Below are 19,002 nucleotides of genomic sequence, written 5' to 3' on the forward strand. Positions count from 1 at the left end.
AATATGATTGCAAGATTGTATTTACTGTATGAGCGCAGTTGATATTTGTATGGGTGTATTTATGGATGGTTATTATTGTCTGTGGGCGCTGTGGGGTTAGCGCGCTGCCCATTGCTACTTCTGAGTGGGAATGTGGAGTCTATTTTCAAGGTTGCCGTGGAAACCATTGTATTTTCAGTGGCAGTGATTGGTGCTCCCAGGCTAGCAATAATCAGTTATTTCTGTCATGAGTCAACACCTGACACACGCACAAAACAAACACACACAAGAATGCACAAAGGTACACACACATGCATGTAAACGTGCACACACATGCACAAAGGCACACTCCTGTACACACCGCACACACGCATGCAATCAAGCAGGCACGCACACACACACATACACATATGCACACTTTCTCTTCTTCACACACTTTTCTAGCACAGCCTTATTTTGAAATCTCTCTTCATCGTCTGACACAGCATATGGGCCTTTTCAAGTAGGCCCATACGAAATGCAGCTAAACTCTGAACACAGCAGCACATAATCTTTACACAAGCGCAATCATAAGTAATATCAATGTTTTTCATTATGATCTGACCAATGGACTGGCCATGATTATACCAGTCAAATTCAATTAGCAAATTCAAATTAAGGGGAGTAGAAAACTGGGATGTGACTTCCATACAATGCAAATGCATGTGAATAATTCTGTGCATCCTTTTAAACACAAATAAAAAGCACTTAGAACCCAACAGCAGCAGCAGCTGTAGACTCACAGCATTGAGAAGCATTGCCTTCCATAGACACTGGAGTGGAGATGATTTGGTAGAGCATTGAGAAGCATTGCCTTCCATAGACACTGGAGTGGAGATGATTTGGTAGAGCATTGAGAAGCATTGCCTTCCATAGACACTGGAGTGGAGATGATTTGGTAGAGCATTGAGAAGCATTGCCTTCCATAGACACTGGAGTGGAGATGATTTGGTAGAGCATTGAGAAGCATTGCCTTCCATAGACACTGGAGTGGAGATGATTTGTGCAATGAGGAGGAGTGTAAATGAAAACATTCATCAGCCACTTTTCCTCATTTCAGTGAATATCACTGTGGCAACAGGAGACAAATGCTGCTGTGTTATACCAGTATGATGGTCTGGATGGAATGGCTGCTGATGCCTTAAGCTTGAGGACCTAAGCTAATCAATGTCTCTTTGTCTCAGTTGAAACCATGTGAAAGGACACAGCAACCTCCACACAGAATCCCTTTCCCTTTGTAAATATTGAACAAATACTTCACAAGACAGGTTGATTAAATATCTATGGTGCGTGTGGGTTTGTGCTATAATGATGTGTTTGAATGGAATCAATAAACCAAGAGAGAGGTAACACAACAAAAGCCAAGACAACCGGGGCACTAAGACACAGCAGAGAGAGTGGCTCTGGTCCTATACCTCTGCCTCACTCTCCAGCTCTGCAGTCACTGTGTGTGAGTGTTGAAGACAGAGGGAGAGAGTGAGCCTGTGTGTGTGTATGTGTGCATGCGCGGTTTACATCAGCAAGAGGAGGGAGACACCATTTACTCTGTCTCTTTTTTTCTCTTTCATCTCCATAAATCTATCACTCTGAAAACAGATACAGCCATCCAGAAAATAACAGAAGGAAGAGGCAAAGGCAGAGGAGGGGAAGTGGAGCATTCTGATAAAGAAGGGGAGTGCCTCAACATCAGTCAGCATCATACACAATACATGCTGCTGACTGATGTCTACCATGCAACCCAGAACTGGGAACTAACCAGCCAGCTTTACATTCTCAAAAGCAGGACAGACAGCAGGCTACAGCATCACAAAACCTGCCCAAAACCAGGTACATTATGCATCTCTGTATGTCTCTTTCTGTCTCTATGGCTCTCTCTGACTCTCTGTCTCCCTCCGTGTCTCTTTCTGTCTCTGTCAGTCTCCCTCTTTGTCTCTCTCCCTGTAAATATATATCGCTACGTCTCTCTCGGTCTCCCTCTCTGTCTTTGTCTGTCTCTCTCTATGTCTTTCTTTGTCTCTCTCCCTATAAATATATATCTCTATGTCTCTGTCTCTGTCTCTGTCTGTCTCTCTGTCTCTTCCTGTCTTTTTATTTGTAGTTCTCTCTAATCCTCCTTGCATGTAGAATACATGATGTGATCAAGTCTTGTAACATGGTGTTGTTAACATGGTGTTGTTACATGGGGTTATTAACATGGGGTTGTTATGTAATGTTGGGCATGGGGTTGGTCCCTGTAGACTGTGAATGTAATTGATTTGTTCTGATTGATGGGTGAAAGACTGGGTGCTGAGACGGGAGATAGGGACAGTCACAGTGACCTGTGGATAGCTTTCAATTTGGATGAAAGAAGCAGGAGAGGCAGGGTGGAATGGAAGTATGTGTTGTGTGTGTTAAGGGGCTGCATGGGGGCATAAGTGCAGTCAGAGAAGAGTTGGTGTGGGAGACTAATGAGGCTAGAATTGGTGTCTAATAGGTTAGCATAGTGGCTAACCCGGTACAGGCAGAGGCAAATCCACAATGACTAGGCCATGCAGATCTAATGGCATTATCTTACGCCCCTTTTCTTTTCAAGGAGGTGTTGGCGTTTGCTGTGGCTCACGAGCAGACATACAGGCTTATACTGAATGTGATATTGTTGACAAAAGAGAATCACAGAGTCTGGAAGAAAAGCAATGCCAACATACTGCTCATTGTATTGGAGCGGGGGATGAGGAAGATGGGACGGAAGAGGATGAAGAGGAAAAAGGGCAGGAATACATAGGATAGAGTGTAATTCTAAATACATTTATTCAGTGTTGTGTACTCTTAAAATGCATAATGTACATATTGGGACAGCTGAGAAACAGCATCACAAATGGAAACACATGAGCTCCTGTGCCAGCTCCTGTGCCCTGGTTTCGGGGTAGGTCCCCCCCCGAAACCGGGGGCGGACCTACCTAAACTTGTCTAATGGAAACTCTAGTTTTGTTGCAAAACAGAACATTTTGCAGCTGTTTGGATTAAAGATAACACCCCAGGTTTTAGTAGCAGGTTTCACAGCTGAGGGCTGTGTTTGTGGCTAAGGTTGACTGAGAGTGTGCTTGAGTTGAGTCTGAGAGGATTCATGTGTTTTCACATGCAAAAGTGACTGCTTTTGATAAAAACCCTTTACCTGCCTTCCAAATGAAAATTGAAAATATATTTAATGGGAAAGAGATGTTGTATGTTTCCCAACGCTTTTTTGACAACATGACGAGCAGCGCGGATTACTGTCCGATTTGAGAACGCCGCTCCTTCGTGCTTTGCCCATTCACGTCACGGGCCATAGCCTGGTGCACCGCGGTTCAGCTTAATCAAACTGCAGTAGCTAATGTCCTTCATCCTGCTTCTCTCTGTTCCTAGGAAAAGGCCTGCATTGCTGAGGAGGTTGAGGGGAGTTGACTTTTCAAAGGGTGACGCAGGATCTCACCCCCTGTCTATAGAGCTGCTGCTGTCTGACCTCCTCCCAGACTGGGCCTCTGGTTCCTGGCCCCGCCCCAGGCTGTGAAGGATGGGTGATGGGCCTGTGATTGACACCTCCCGCCCGCCTTGTCCCGCCATTCGATGGAGCCATTGTGGAACTCCTCCCTCCCCTTCCCACTGTCCATGCCCAACACCTCGTCCTCTGAGTCACCCGAGAGCGGAGCTCTGTCCCAGTCAATAGCGCTACTCGCCATGCTGCTCATGGACCTGCTGGCCGTGGTGGGCAACGGGGCCATAATGGCTGTCATCGCCAAGGCCCCACAGCTACGTAAGTTTGCCTTTGTCTTCCACCTGTGCCTGGTGGACCTGCTGGCGGCCCTGGTTCTGATGCCCCTGGGCATGCTCTCAGGCCGGGCCTTCTTTGGCGAGGCCCTGTGTCGGAGCTACCTCTTCCTCAGCGTGTGCCTGGTCAGCGCCGCCATCCTCTCCATCTCAGCCATCAACGTGGAGCGCTACTACTACATCATCCACCCCATGCGCTATGAGGTGAAGATGACCCTGGGCCTGGTGGCCTCAGTGCTGGTGGGGATATGGGTCAAAGCTTTGTCCATGTCCGTCCTGCCGCTGCTGGCCTGGGCCTTACAGGGCGAAAGGACTCCTCTTCTGGAGGGTGCTGGAGTTGGGGGAGGGGGTGGAGGTGTACCCTCACCCTCTGCTGCTCAGGGTCACAGGCGATGCTCCTTGCACTGGACAGGGGGCGGGTCAAACCGTGTTGCCTTCATGGTCCTGTTCACGCTGGTGTACTTCCTGTGTCCACTGATGGTCATCCTGGTAGTGTACTGCAGCATGTTCAAGGTGGCGCGAGTGGCAGCCATGCACCATGGGCCCCTGCCGACCTGGATGGACACGCCACGCCGGCATCGCTCTGAGTCGCTCAGCAGCCGCTCCACCATGGTGACCAGCTCGGGGACAGGGGCGGGGCACGACACTCCTCACCGCGCCTTCGGAGGGGGTAAGGCGGCAGCGGTGTTAGCAGCAGTGGGAGGACAGTTCCTGTGCTGTTGGCTGCCCTACTTCTCCTTTCACCTGTACTCAGCTCTGGCCTCTAGCCCTCCAGCCACGCTGGTCCCCCTGGAGGAGGTCGTCACCTGGATCGGCTACTTTTGCTTCACCTCCAACCCCTTCTTCTACGGCTGTCTGAACCGACAGATCCGCGAGGAGCTGGGCAAGCATGTGCCTTGCCTGTTTCGCCAGGCAACGGGAGAGGAGGACCGACTGCCCAGCCGTGAGGGATCCATACAGGAGAATTTCCTGCAGTTTCTCCAGGGCACTGGCTGCAACCTGGATCCCCAGGACTCCCACAGCACCTCCAGCCCCAAGGGAGAGGCCTGCCGGCCCCTGGTCCAGCTCCCACAGCCTATACCCATTGACTTCCGCATCCCAGGACAGATTGCAGAGGAGACCTCAGAGTTCCTTGAGCATCACCAGATTAAAAACAACCATATCATATCGGACAGTTAGGTTATGGATTTATTTTATGTAAAAAATCAACACAAAAAGTTACCAGGATAACAATTACCACAGTAACATAACCACACTGGTATACAGTACGTCACGGAGTATTAACATAAAGCATTTTATTCTTAACAATCAAAAGCTGTGCAATGGGAATCGCATTTTGCAGCTTCACTTTCCATTCTGTAAAGGCTGCAATGCTATGGAATTTATATTATTTGTATCATGTTCCTATTAGAGTATACAACAAATAATTTGCTGTGGATTGTGGCATTTTGGGGAGAAAGACAAATGGCACAACTGTAGCTGCAGTGTATCTGACAGGTTAATATGGTCAGTGATGCCGATATTGGGGTTGTTTGTGAGGGAATTCGTTTTAGAGATTTAATTCTTTACTTTTTTTTACTTCACAATGCATTGATAGTGTCAGTATGTTATTAATACAGATGTATTATATATTCTGAGATGTTCCTTTTTGGATTTCAAACCAAACAAGCCCTTGAGCAAAGGGGATGTTAGAGTCTGTCAGCCGTCTTTCTTTCGTTAAGCCTACTTTAAACTATATCAGGTTTTATGACTTTCAGAAGTCATCGTTGAGCCAAACACTTGTCCAATATCTGATACTGGTAGATCAATTACTTTTTAAGAATTGATGTATGGCAGCTTATTTACATAAGCTGTTGAATATAGAAACCAATATTGGAGTGCAGGAAGACATGCCTGAAAATATATAAGTATTCCTGACCCCTTCACCTCTGTAAAATATAATTAAACGGATGCATAGTAGACAGTGAGCGAATGGTCACAATATAACTACGATAAAGATACTGAAAGTTGGGACTTTTAGAGATGATGAATGAGCTACAGTACTTTAATTGTGCCCTGGTTGTGAGGTTGAGGCACGGAGGAAGTAAGAAGCGCCTGTTGTTGATAGGTAAACCTCTGGGCAGATACACCCTCTCTCTGGTGCTTTTCCTTAACACATCATCTGTGTTTTCCCATAAGCAGGCCAGGTTTATTGTGACCACAGTGAGGATGTAGGCAATCTTTTCCTTACTAATCCTGAACTACTTCTGGCCTGTCAGAAAAGTACATTTATTTTCATCTATCTACCGTTTAGATAGTACAGTGCCCCTCAAATTGACATGGGCAGGTGTTCATTACATTGGCAGATGTTCAGTTAATTAAAGGCAGGAGTATTTTTGTTAATTGATGCACTACATTACATTTCTATACAATTAGATTTTTACATTTGCTGTTTTACAAATGTAGCTGTGTTTTATGTTAGATAAAACCTGACAGATTATTAGGTATTATTGATTACTGTATATTTTGTGATTAATTAACAAAATACAATGGTGTTTTCAAATGGAATACAGTAACTGTCTTTTCAATGTGTGTTGATTAGCTGTGGAGCAGCGGGTTGGAGAATGTAATAAACCAATTATATTTTACAGTGCAGCTCCTCAGAGTTCTCTACCTCAGATACAATATTGACTTAATTTGCAGGTCCAGCACACAATGTACACATAGAAAAGATATGGTGTAAGTCATGCCACATATTTTTAACTCTATGCTCCCTGGGTTGCTTTCCTTCTGCAGCTGGACAAGGACAGACTGACAAAAGCTGTCCTCGGGGCTTTGTCTGAGAGACTTGATACAACGCCTTCACGTCTGCTATCTCTGGTGTCACATTGTGAGGGGATTTAGAATGGTTTGAGCTGTCCAAAACAGTACTGGCCAATTTGAGGTATCATCCTTGTTAAAACATATATGGTTTATGCAAGAGTACAGAATAAAAGTTATTTATTTAGTTTCTGGCTTCTTAATTGTTTATTGATTGGTTTAACAAATATGAATGAATGAATGAAATGTTATTTTTGTGTCAAATTTGCCAATTGGCAAGCCATCCCTTATGGAATTAATTGACACATGAACAAACATTACAATAATTCACTATGCTAATTAAATGATAATTCTTCTTCCGATGTTCTCTGCATTGTGCATCGCATGAAGTGTGAAAAAAATGTAAGCTAAAAATCAATACATAATAGTAAATAAGGTTATCCAAACAATTGCCATTCAAAGGTTTGGGGTCACTTAGAAATGTCCTTGTTTTTGAAAGAAAAACACATTTTTTTGTCCATTAAAATAACATTGAATTGATCAGAAATACAGCGTAGACATTCTTAATGTTGTAAATGACTATTGTAGCTGGAAATGGCAGATTATGAATGGAATATCTACATAGGCGTACAGAGGCCCATTATCAGCAACCATCACTCCTGTGTTCCAAATGCACGTTGTGTCAGCTAATCCAAGTTTATCATTTTAAAAGGCTAATAGATCATTATAAAACCCTTTTGCAATTATGTTAGCACAGCTGAAAACTGTTGTGCTGATTAAAGAAGCAATTAAACTGCCCTTCTTTAGACTAGTTGAGTACATGGAGCATCGACATGTGTGGATTCGATTACAGGCTAAAAATTGACAGAAACAAAGAACTTTCTTCTGAAACTCGTCAGTCTATTCTTGTTCTGAGAAATGAAAGCTATTCCATGCGAGAAATTGCAAAGAAACTGAAGATCTCGTACAATGCTCTGTACTACTCCCTTCACAGAACAGCGCAAACTGGCTCTAACCAGAATAGAAAGAGGAGTGGGAGGCCCCGCTGCACAACTGAGCAAGAGGACAAGTACATTAGAATGTCGAGTTTGAGAAACAGATGCCTCACAAGTCCTCAACTGGCAGCTTCATTAAATAGTACCCGCAATACACCAGTCTCAATGTCAACAGTGAAGAGGCAACTCTGAGATGCTGGCCTTCTAGGCAGAGTTGCAATGAAAAAAACATATCTCTGTCCAGTGTCTGTGATCTTTTGCCCATCTTAATCTTTGCTTTTTATTGGCCAGTCTGGGATATACCTTCAATCTCACCTCACAGGGTTCCCAGGCCATGCCCTCAGTTATTGAATCAGTGCAAACTTGTGGACTCCTAAAAAGTAACGTACTGCTCTATTATGGACAAGTTCATTTTTAAAATACCTCTTAGCACCACACACTACTGCTGAATAGTCCAGAACAGGACACACACATGTCTGATACAGTTTGGAATACGTAGCATAACCAGTATTTTTGAGTGTTTTAGTTTTCCTGACTCCCCAAAGCGCTCTACTTGCTGAGTTGGCCAGGGCAGATGTTCCGTATAGAAAGGTAATATGTTAATCAATAAAAATGGCCAAATATTTATAATTGCTAGTAAGCTCAAGAATGTCTTCACAAAAACAAAACTGAAAAACACTTATCTTAGTACCTGGTTTTCTAAAATGCATTATCTGTGTATTTGTCTGGTTGATCATGAGTCTCCATCTTTTACACCAATTGTGTGCACATAATAACATGTTCTGCAGGTCTTGTTCATTTTCTGCCATCAAAATAATATCATCAACATTTCATCATAATATCTTACTCCAATATTTAGTTTCATTTATTTTGCCAAATAATTTTTAAACATAGCAAACAAAGTCGGTGATATGCCGTCTTCTTGTTTTACACCTGAGGGTGTGGGAAATCCATCTGTACGCTATTCATTAACACGCACACAAGCAAATGATACTTTGTAAAGAGACTGGATTGCGTGATAAAATTTCCCTTCAACCCCTGTCCTTAACAAACTATATGCTAAAAGATCCCTATTTACAAAATCAAAAGCTTTCTGGAAATCAGTGAAACGTGCAAAAGTAGGCTTCTCTTCGTGTGATCAATTTCCAATTATTGTACAGACTGAAAATATATGATCTACAGTATGTAGGCTTTGGATTTACGAAAACCATTTTGTTCTTCCACCAGAATGTTTTGATCCTCCAAAAAGGTAATTAGCATATTGTTGAGGATTGATGAATATAATTTATAAATAAATATATTCTGTAAAACTGCTCTACTTTATGTTTGTTTGTGTGCAGGATTGATGTTAACTTTCTTAATGGAGGTTATTTGGGTGGCTCATCTCTATTTCCATTAGCTGCTGGGTGGAGCAGTATTGTAGTTCACTGTATGTGGTTGGTGCCCCTCATTGCTTTGATATACCATTGAAAGAGGGGGAAAGATGCAGTTCAAATACTCTAACCTCGGGGTGACATTTTAACTTCAAAGTCGGAGTCGGTGATCTGACCTTCAGGTAAAAGAAAAGAGAAAAACAGTCACAACAAAGGGCACGATGGACACTTTCACATTTCACTCATTATATTATGAGAGTAGTGGATAGACAGAAAGAGAAGAGAGTGTAGGTGTAGGACAGGGTTTACCAGCTTAGGACAAATAGATACTGTTGAAATAATCAGCAGTGACACAATGTACAGTCTAGGACAATAATATATTATTTTTCAGTTGGAATTCGCTAGAGTAAATGCATAAGCAAACTCCTACCCCTAAATTCCAACAAATAATTCTGACTGTGTTCAATAAGTGTAATACTATGCATGAAATGCCCTGTCGTTTTTTTTTTTTTTTACCACGCTCTTGTTGCTGACCTAGTACAGTTACATTTATGTTGAAACTCAACAGGCCTCCCTTCACACCTCCTCCTCAGCAAAGACCCCTCAGTAAACCAGCCCCCAGCTTCTCTAGGCTCTGCCATTCCCATGGCAACATATAACCACTGACATTTTGTATGATATGTTACGTATTCCTATTTGTTGTGGCTACCATTAGCTGGGCTAGGATTTAGGAGTTAAGGTTAGGATTAAGGTTAGGGTAAAGTTTCGGAGTTATGTTAAAGGGTTCAAGTGTGTGGAAGGGTTAGCTAACATGTTAAGGGTTAGCTAAGTAGTTGCAAAGTGCCTAAAAAGTAGTAAATAGTTGCTAAGTTGCTAAAATGCTAAAGTTGTTCGTGATGCGATTCAAACACGCAACCTGACAGAAATTTTCCATGCGCACAGAACGCTTATTTCTCTCAAATTTTGTAAACAATTTGGTTTACATCCCTGTTAGTGAGCATTTCTCATTTGCAAAGATAATCCATCCACCTGACAGGTGTGGCATATCAAGAAGCTGATTAAACAGCATACTCATTACACGGGTGAGCCTTGTGCTGGGGACAATAAAAGGTTTTGTCACACAACACAATGCCACAGATGTCTCAAGGTTTGAGGGAGCATGTAATTATCATGCGGACTTCAGGAATGCTCATCAGAGCTGTTGCCAGAGATTTTCATGTTAATTTCTGTACCATAAGCCGCCTCCAACCTCATTTTAGAGAATTTGCCGGTACGTCCAACCGGCCTCACGACCGTAGACCATATGAAACTAGCCCAGGGATCGTCTGAGACCAGCCACCCAGACAGCTGATGCAACTGTGGGTTTTCACCACTGAAGAATTTCTGTACAAACTGTCAGAAACCATCTCAGGAAAGCTCATCTGGGTGCTTGTCATCCTCACCATGGTCTTGACCTAACTGCAGTTTGGCATGGTAACTGACTTCAGTGGGCAAATGCTCACCTTCGATGGCGATTGGCACGCTGGAGAAGTGTGCTCTTCACGGATGAATCCCAGTTTCAACTGTAATGGGCAGATGACCACGAGTATGGCATTGTGTGGGCGAGTGGTTTGCTGATGTCAACGTTGTGAACAGAGAGCCCCGTGGTGGTTGTGGGGTTATGGTATGGGCAGGCATAAGCTATGAACAACAAACACAATTGCATTTTATCAATGGCAATTTGAATGCACAGAGATAACATGACGAGATCCTGAGGCCCATTTTCGTTCCATTCATCTGCCGCAATTACCTCATATTTCAGCAAGATAATGCACGGCCCCATTGCAAGGATTTGCAAGGATCTGTACACAATTCCTGGAAACTGAAAATGTCCCAGTTCTTCCGTGGCCTGCATACTCACCAGACATGTCACCCATTGAGCATGTTTGGGATGCTATGGATCTACGTGTACGACAGTGTGTTCCAGTTCCCGCCAATATCCAGCAACATCGCACAGCCATTGAAGAGGAGTGGGACAACATTCCACAGGCCACAATCAACAACCTGATAAACTCAATGCTGCATCAAACAAACGGTGGTCACATCAGAAACTGATCCACGCCCTTGCCTTTTTTTTTTACCAACAGATGCATATCTACAATATATTCCCAGTCATATTCCCAGTCATGCCTCCAACTGCTCTTAAATGCAAGTAAAACTAAATGCATGCTCTTCAACCGATCACTGCCTGCACCTGCTCGCCAGTCCAGCATTACTACTCTGGACGGCTCTGACTTAGAATACGTGGACAACTACAAATACCTAGGTGTCTGGTTAGACTGTAAACTCTCCTTCCAGACTCACATTAAGCATCTCCAATCCAAAATTAAATCTAGAATCAGCTACTTATATCTCAACAAAGCATCCTTCACTCATGCTGCCACACATACCCTTGTAAAACTGACCATCCTACGAATCCTCGACTTCGGTGATGTCATCTATAAAATAGCCTCCAACACTCTACTCAACAAACTGGATGCAGTCTATCACAGTGCCATCCGTTTTGTCACCAAAGCCCCATACACTACCCACCATTGCGACCTGTACCCTCTCGTTGGTTGGCGCTCGCTTCATACTCATACTTTATTTATCTTGCTCCTTTGCACCCCAGTATCTCTACTTGCACGTTCATCTTCTGCACATCTCCAATTCCAGTGTTTAATTTCTATATTGTAATTACTTCGCCACCATGGCCTATTTATTGCCTTGACTCCCTTATCTTACCCCATGTGCACTCACTGTATATAGACCTTTTGTTTTATTTTGTTCTACTGTATTATTGACTATGTTTTGTTTATTCCATGTGTAACTCTGTGTTGTTGTATGTGTCGAATTACTATGCTTTATCTTGGCCAGGTCGCAGTTGCAAATGAGAACTTGTTCTCAACTAGCCTACCTGGTTAAATAAAGGTGAAATAAAATAAAAAAAAAATGTGAAATCCATAAATTAGGGCTTAATTCTTTTTAAAAAATTGACCGATTTCCTTAAATGAACCGTAACTCAGTAAAATCTTTGAAACGCTCTCAAACAATCTGGGGACCACCTTTTAGTCTAGCTGCTGTAATTTTCAATGTGTTCGTTTTATGCTTTTTCAGACACCCTGAAAGCTCCTAGTCCTCTTATGCCCCGTGGTTGAGAATCACTGTAATCAATTACTGATAGATTTAGACTTCATTTCCCATCAGACCCAACAATTATTTTGCTTGATTTCCGCGTCACATGACGATGAGAGTCAACATTTGTTTGCTCATCTCATCTGCAAGCTTGCATAATTGTAGGGCCAGACAATTTAAATTGTTAACAAAAGAGCAGTGAACAGCCAGTAGTATTTAAACGTGTGTGAGTATTTTGAATCAGTTTAGGGTTTGAGATTTTTTTTCGTGTGTAAACTTTTAACTCACGATATTCAGCAAAAAAAAACTTTTCAAGCCAACCCGGAAAGAACTTAAAGCTACTAACTTTGTTTAGCCAAACGGACAATTTCTAGCTACCTAACATTAAGTTAATTTGGTAACTAGCTACTTCATTTGTTTATTCGAATGAATGTTGAATTTTCATGCTCTTCTATTAAAACGTTAAGTATTCGTCTTCCTAGCAAGTTACATGACATATGCATAGTAAAAACTAACATGTACTAGCTAGCTTGCTGGCCAACGCCTTTTTTTTCTCCCTTTTTTGCCCCCATTATGCTCGTCGTCGCACAAATGTAGTTTGGAAACGTGTCGTAGTTAACATGGACCAGAATTCTGCGGCAAGCGTTTGACAGACACAACAGTACAACTTTGTAGTTAGAATTAGAATGTCATTCCGTCTTTTTTACTGAACTTTTTTTCCATTTGGATAACTTGTCAAACGCCAGGTAGCTTTCCAGATTTACATTATCATAGTATTTAGGATTTACCTGCTGGGATCAAAATGGGTTGCACACTAAGTGCCGAAGATAAAGCTGCCATGGAGAGGAGTAAAATCATTGATCGGAATCTGAGAGAATCTGGCGAAAAGGCTTCAAGTGAAGTCAAATTGTTGCTTCTAGGTGAGTGTTCCTATGTGACTGACATTGGCAGGGTCTGAAGTCTAATTGATTACTTGTATGTAGGTCTCATGACTGAATGATCATGACAACTTTCATTTGAGCTTTCATGCTCATGGTGTAGCCTAATTGTTTCCGCTAGATTCTCAGACCAGGTGTAAAGGCCCCAAAGCAGTAGGGTGGGGGGGTGTAGAACTTAAACAGATGGGTTCTGCTGGTTCTGAGCACTGACTGTGCGTGATTGTTTTTATATTTTTACACAATTAGTGGAGCTAAGAGTTTAAACTCTTTACCACTAAACTTTTCACTTCAAGGTGCTGGGGAGTCTGGGAAGAGCACCGTTGTAAAGCAGATGAAGTGAGTACATATTTCAACAGTTTTGTGCACACCCCAAAAACAGCTTTTTACTGATTAGGAACACTTATGAAGGGATTAATAATTTAGAAGCCATTGAGATGTTATCTAGATTAGATGTTGACCACAAGCACCAGTAAGATGTGTGTGATAACCTTCTCTTCCTGCACCCAGAATCATCCATGAGGATGGCTACACACAGGAGGAGTGTAGCCAGTACAGGGTTGTGGTTTACAGCAACACCATCCAGTCCATCATCGCCATCATCAGAGCCATGGGCAGGCTCGCCATTGACTTTGGGGACACAGCAAGATCAGTGAGTCAGCTTGAAGATTCTCTTACATTCCAGTGGTTTTAGAACAGTGTATGTAGTTTACTACTGCTTTTTCCCCATTTGTAAAATACCACAGTAAGTGTTGTTTCTCTTTGTTATGACTACAAGGAAGTATGAACTTTACAAGAACAGTGTACAGAATGATCCACCGGCTGCAGAGACATTCCATTCCAACATGGATGGTCAGCATGTGAAGTAAACTTGAAAGCTGATTCTGTACCTAACATGTTGATTTGAGTGACATTTTTCTGTTGTCATACTGTTCCCACAAGGATGAGAGCTGTCAGAAGTAGTTTCTTTTTGGTAACTGTTTGCTTGGCTCCAGGATGATGCCCGCCAGCTCTTTACCTTGGCCAGCTCAGCAGAGGAAGGGGTCATGACCCCTGAACTGGCTGGGGTCATCAAGAGGTTATGGCAGGATGGAGGGGTCCAGATCTGCTTTGGCAGGTCCAGAGAGTACCAGCTCAACGACTCAGCCTCATAGTAAGAGCATTACAAATATCTGCAGTAAAACTGCGTGAATCAAGTATTATAATGACCAGAGAACCATAGTGAATGATAGGAGGGATATCGTCTTGCACACTTGGCCATCCTCTTTGAAGAGGTAGTTTCAAATGTTTTCGGAAGATGTGCAGGGACTGTCTGAACTTCAGGGGGAAGCCGTTGCCAGGACAGAAGCGCTTGGACTGGGCTGAACTGGAGCTGACCCCTGTAGCGGTTGGAGGGCCAAGAGACCAGAGGTGGCAGAATGGAAGTGCTCAGGTTGAGGTGTAGGGTTTGCGCATAGCCTGAAGGAGGGAGGGGGTGTTAGTCACAATGGGTCAGGCCATAGGCCAAGTGTAACAGTAAAAGAAGAGGATTAATGTTATGAAACATGTTTAATTCTTTTTTTTTTTTTATCATGGACCAGGAAAAAGTCCCCTGTTGCTAGATAAGTTGGCTAGGTATGAATGATTTCCCTGAAACTGACTCCTAGTTTGAGACATGTCTGACTCCTCTGATACCAGTGAGGACATGAAAGGAGGAACCCTGTGATAGACTGCTGCTGTTGCATCACACTGCTGAAACAATAGAAACGGGAAGTTCCGGCCCTAAAGGCAGAAACAGGTTGCCGTTAGTGCCGGGACAATACCATTATCGCAATATTCTTTCCATGGCAAAAATGAAAACCGGAAGCAGACAACTCTTTGGTCCTTTAAAAACCTACTGTATACTAAATATTTTGTGCTATTGCTTGGAAAATAAATAAATGTTTGTTTCCAACATAAATCCGCTTAGTGTTTTGTTTCCTTGCCATGATACTAACGAGTATCACAATACTGGTATGGTCCCGGCCCTAGTTGCCGTCACTTAGTTTATTTAGGAAAAACGGGAGATTTCAGGACTCGAGGCAAACGAGACAGACTATATGATTACAAGCTCTCTGAGTTGTTTTAGGAATCATTTCTTTGTTTATTTTATATTCCTCCATATTGGCTTTATTTGTTCACTTGCATTGTTGTTCGAATCCATAGTTGATTCAAAATCAGAACTTCCCATTTGCATGTCTTGGCTCACCAATTTGAAACTGTATCCAACAATTGGCAAGTAGTAGTGTTTTTAAGTAACTTTTTACATTAAGTCAGTCTGCTTTCTCCTCAGTTACCTGAATGATTTGGACAGGATATCCCAGCAGAACTATGTGCCCACGCAGCAGGATGTTTTGCGGACAAGAGTCAAGACCACCGGCATCGTGGAGACACACTTCACATTCAAGGACCTCTACTTCAAGTCAGTAACCTGTTAACACAGCACTCTGTGCACTGACACTAATAATCACTGAGGCACTTTGTCCCTGCAGATAATGATGTAATGTAGAAAAGCCCAAAGCTATTTGTACATCACCGTAGTGACCACATCATACTGTATGAATGTTTCACTGCCTTTCATACCCTTTTTTTTAATGTCCTATTTTTCTCACTTCCTCATGTCTCTGTCTGACTCATCCTGGCTGCAGGATGTTTGATGTGGGGGGTCAGAGGTCAGAGAGGAAGAAGTGGATCCACTGCTTTGAGGGAGTCACAGCCATCATCTTCTGTGTGGCGCTGAGTGACTATGACCTGGTGCTGGCTGAGGATGAGGAGATGGTGAGTGGGACAGGGCATCAACTCTAGATCTATAGTCATGTGGTATTTACAAGGTTGTGCAGTATAAAATGTACAGTACCACTCAAAAGTTTGAACACCTAATTCCAGGATTTTCTTTATTTTTACTATTTTCTACATTGTAGAACAAGTGAAGACATCATCAAAACTATGAAATAACACATGGAATCATGTAGTAACCGAAAGTGTTTAGAAGTTGCTTTGCAAGGAAGACCCAGAGTTATCTCTGCTGCAGAGGATAAGTTCACTACAGTTAAACTGCACCTCAGATTGCAGCCCAAATAAGTTCTTCACAGAGTTCAAGTAACAGACACATTTCAACATCAACTGTTCAGAGGAGACTGTGAATCAGGCCTTAGTGGTTGAATTGCTGCAAAGAAACACAACTAAAGGACATCAATAAGAAGAAGACTTGCTTGGGCCAAGAAACACAAGCAATGGACATTAGACAGGTGGAAATCTGTCCTTTGGTCTGATGAGTCCAAATTTGAGATTTTTGGTTCCAACCGCCGTGCCTTTGTAAGATGCAGAGTAGGTAAATGGATGATATTCGCATGTGTGGTTACCACGTGAAGCATGGAGGAGGTGTGAAGATGGTGTGCAGCATTCTGCAGCGATACGCCATCCCATGTGGTTTGGGCTTAGTGGGACGATTTGATTTTCAACAGGTCAATGACCCAAAACACACCTCTAGGCTGTGTAAGGGCTATTTGACCAAGAAGGAGAGTGATGGAGTGCGGCATCAGATGACCTGGCCTCCACAATTACCCGACCTCAACCCAATTGAGATGATTTGGGATGAGTTGGACCGCAGAGTGAAGGAAAAGCAGCCAACAAGTGCTCAGCATATGTGGGAACTCCTTCAAGACTGTTGGAAAAGCATTCCAGGTGAAGCTGGTTGACAGAATGCAAAGAGTGTGCAAAGCTGTCAAAGGTTCTACTTTTTCTACTTAGAAGAATCTCAAATATAAAATATATTTTTGTTTTGGTTACTACATGATTCCATATGTGTTATTTCGTGTTTTGATGTCTTCACTGTTATTCTACATTGTAGAAAATCCTTGAATGAGTAGGTGTGTCCAAACTTTTGACTGGTACTGTATATTAAGTCTTATCAAAAGAGATTGCATAACAGTTTCACCCACACACAGACCCTGACACTGCTCATCTCTCCATAGAACCGTATGCATGAGAGCATGAAGCTATTTGACTCCATCTGTAACAACAAGTGGTTCACGGGCACCTCAGTCATCCTCTTTCTCAACAAGAAGGATCTGTTTGAGGACAAGATCCAGAAGAGCCCGCTCACTATCTGCTACCCAGAGTACTCAGGTACATCAGTGGAAAGCAGCTATACATAGTGGGTTCTTGTTTGAGATGTCTGAGTAATGAGTAATACCTCTATTTTGAAATATTAGCTTGTGCAATATGGGAGGAGCCTCAGGGACACACTTTGGCAAAGCAGGAAATTAAACTTTAGCAAGTGTTTGTCCATAATAGGAAATTACTAGTTTGCCCAAAGCGGTGTATTGAGTTATACCTATTTTGCATGTCCTTTGAGAATAAGTGCATAAATGAGATTGAATACATACATTCTCTTCCACTACTCTAGGTCCAAACACATACAAAGAGGCGTCAACCTACATTCAGTGTCAGTTTGAAGACTTGAACAAGCGGAAGGATACAAAGGAGATCTACACCCATTTCACTTGTGCTACTGACACTAAGAACGTGCAGTTTGTCTTTGACGCTGTCACTGATGTCATTATCAAAGCCAGTCTGAAGGAGGTTGGCTTGTACTGAGACTCCTGCAACATCTGCCTGTCATCATAGGGGCGGGAGTGTGTTGGAATCCTCTCGCGCATTTACAAGTGGGAATTGCTCATTGCCTTTGACAGTCCACATCTATGATTGGCTATTGGAAAGGTTCATTGTTTGAACTGCAGAAGTAGGCTGCAGAGTACATGGGGGTTGTTAGACCATATACTGTTGCCATAATGTATGATGAATCCTTGGATATTTCAAGACAAGATTACATAGGCCACTTATGTGCTTTTGCTTTTCTATACTTTTGTTGTGGATTCATGGCTATGGACTTACTTTTTAAGTTGTGAGTGTTGGATTTCTCATTTTTGAATGTTATTGCCAAATTTCTGTCAAACCTTTCAAACATCTGCACTTAGGCTTTCAGCGTTCACTTTAAAGGGTTAAAAGGTATTAATTACGTTGTAAATGTTGAATAGGATATCAACTATTATGCATTTGCTGAGTTTTGATAACTCTCTATAACTGTCTTTATAACTAAGTCTTTCTTACAGTATAAATGGTCACGGCCTTGTCCACTAGTGTTAAGTATTTTTAATTATCTCTTGGTAATGTTAATATGCTGAATTCTTGTTTTAATTCATCACTATTCAGATCGTTACATAACACTTAATGTAGTTTACTGGCTGTAAACAAACTGTAAGAGATTAATTTTCAGATGATATCACTTGATGTTTTAAACCACTTTTAAAGAATAAGCTTTTGTAATGGTTGCCTTGACTTGGATTATGTTGCCTATTTTCTTTGGATTATCTTTGTATATAACTATTTGTATAAAGATTATGGCCTATTTGTATAAAGATTATGGCCTTTCACTTAGTGGCCTTATTAGAAACTAAGTATTTGCCATTGAAATGCTCCTTTTTATGTTAATCACATTGCCATTTGGACATTTAACATGAATGTTCCTTTGATTAAATTGAATGTGGGCCAAACTTGTCTGGTTACTCAATAGTAATTATAAGATTGTAAAAAAGTTATACCGTTGATTCTCATACAGTGGGTTCAGAAACTATTCAGACCCCTTGACTTTTCAACATTTTATTACGTTACAGCCTTGTTCTAAAATTGATAGTTCTTCCCCCTCAATCTACACACAATACACCACAATGACAAAGCAAAACAGGTTCTTAGATATTTTTTGTGCAAATTTATACAAAAATGTCAATTTAAAGTATTCAGACCCTCAGTGCTTTGTTGAAGCACCTTTGGCAACGATTACTGCTTAAGTCTTCTTTGGTATGACGCTACTAGCTTGACACTTGTATTTGGGCAGTTTCTCTCATACTTCTCTGCAGATCCTCTCAA

At 42.2% G+C, this 19,002-nt stretch overlaps 2 protein-coding genes across 2 annotated transcripts; both read left to right on the top strand.

Moving 5' to 3' along the window:
• Positions 1-1,455: 1,455 nt before the first annotated feature.
• On the top strand, positions 1,456-6,787 carry LOC110528092 (G protein-coupled receptor 61-like). Its single transcript, XM_021609899.3, has 2 exons — positions 1,456-1,845; positions 3,400-6,787. Exon 2 carries the CDS (start codon positions 3,601-3,603, stop codon positions 4,978-4,980), a length of 1,380 nt encoding a protein of 459 aa, XP_021465574.3. The 5' UTR covers positions 1,456-1,845; positions 3,400-3,600; the 3' UTR covers positions 4,981-6,787.
• A 5,427-nt stretch (positions 6,788-12,214) lies between these two features.
• Positions 12,215-18,629, top strand: LOC110528093 (guanine nucleotide-binding protein G(i) subunit alpha-3). Its single transcript, XM_021609900.3, has 8 exons — positions 12,215-13,041; positions 13,353-13,395; positions 13,567-13,708; positions 14,052-14,209; positions 15,368-15,496; positions 15,723-15,852; positions 17,049-17,202; positions 17,483-18,629. The coding sequence occupies exons 1-8, from the start codon at positions 12,924-12,926 to the stop codon at positions 17,671-17,673; spliced, it is 1,065 nt and encodes a 354-aa protein (XP_021465575.1). The 5' UTR covers positions 12,215-12,923; the 3' UTR covers positions 17,674-18,629.
• The last annotated feature ends 373 nt before the right edge of the window (positions 18,630-19,002 follow it).

Source organism: Oncorhynchus mykiss, chromosome 7 (assembly GCF_057628025.1).
Source record: "Oncorhynchus mykiss isolate SJ-2025 chromosome 7, ASM5762802v1, whole genome shotgun sequence".
NCBI classification, from domain to species: domain Eukaryota; kingdom Metazoa; phylum Chordata; class Actinopteri; order Salmoniformes; family Salmonidae; genus Oncorhynchus; species Oncorhynchus mykiss.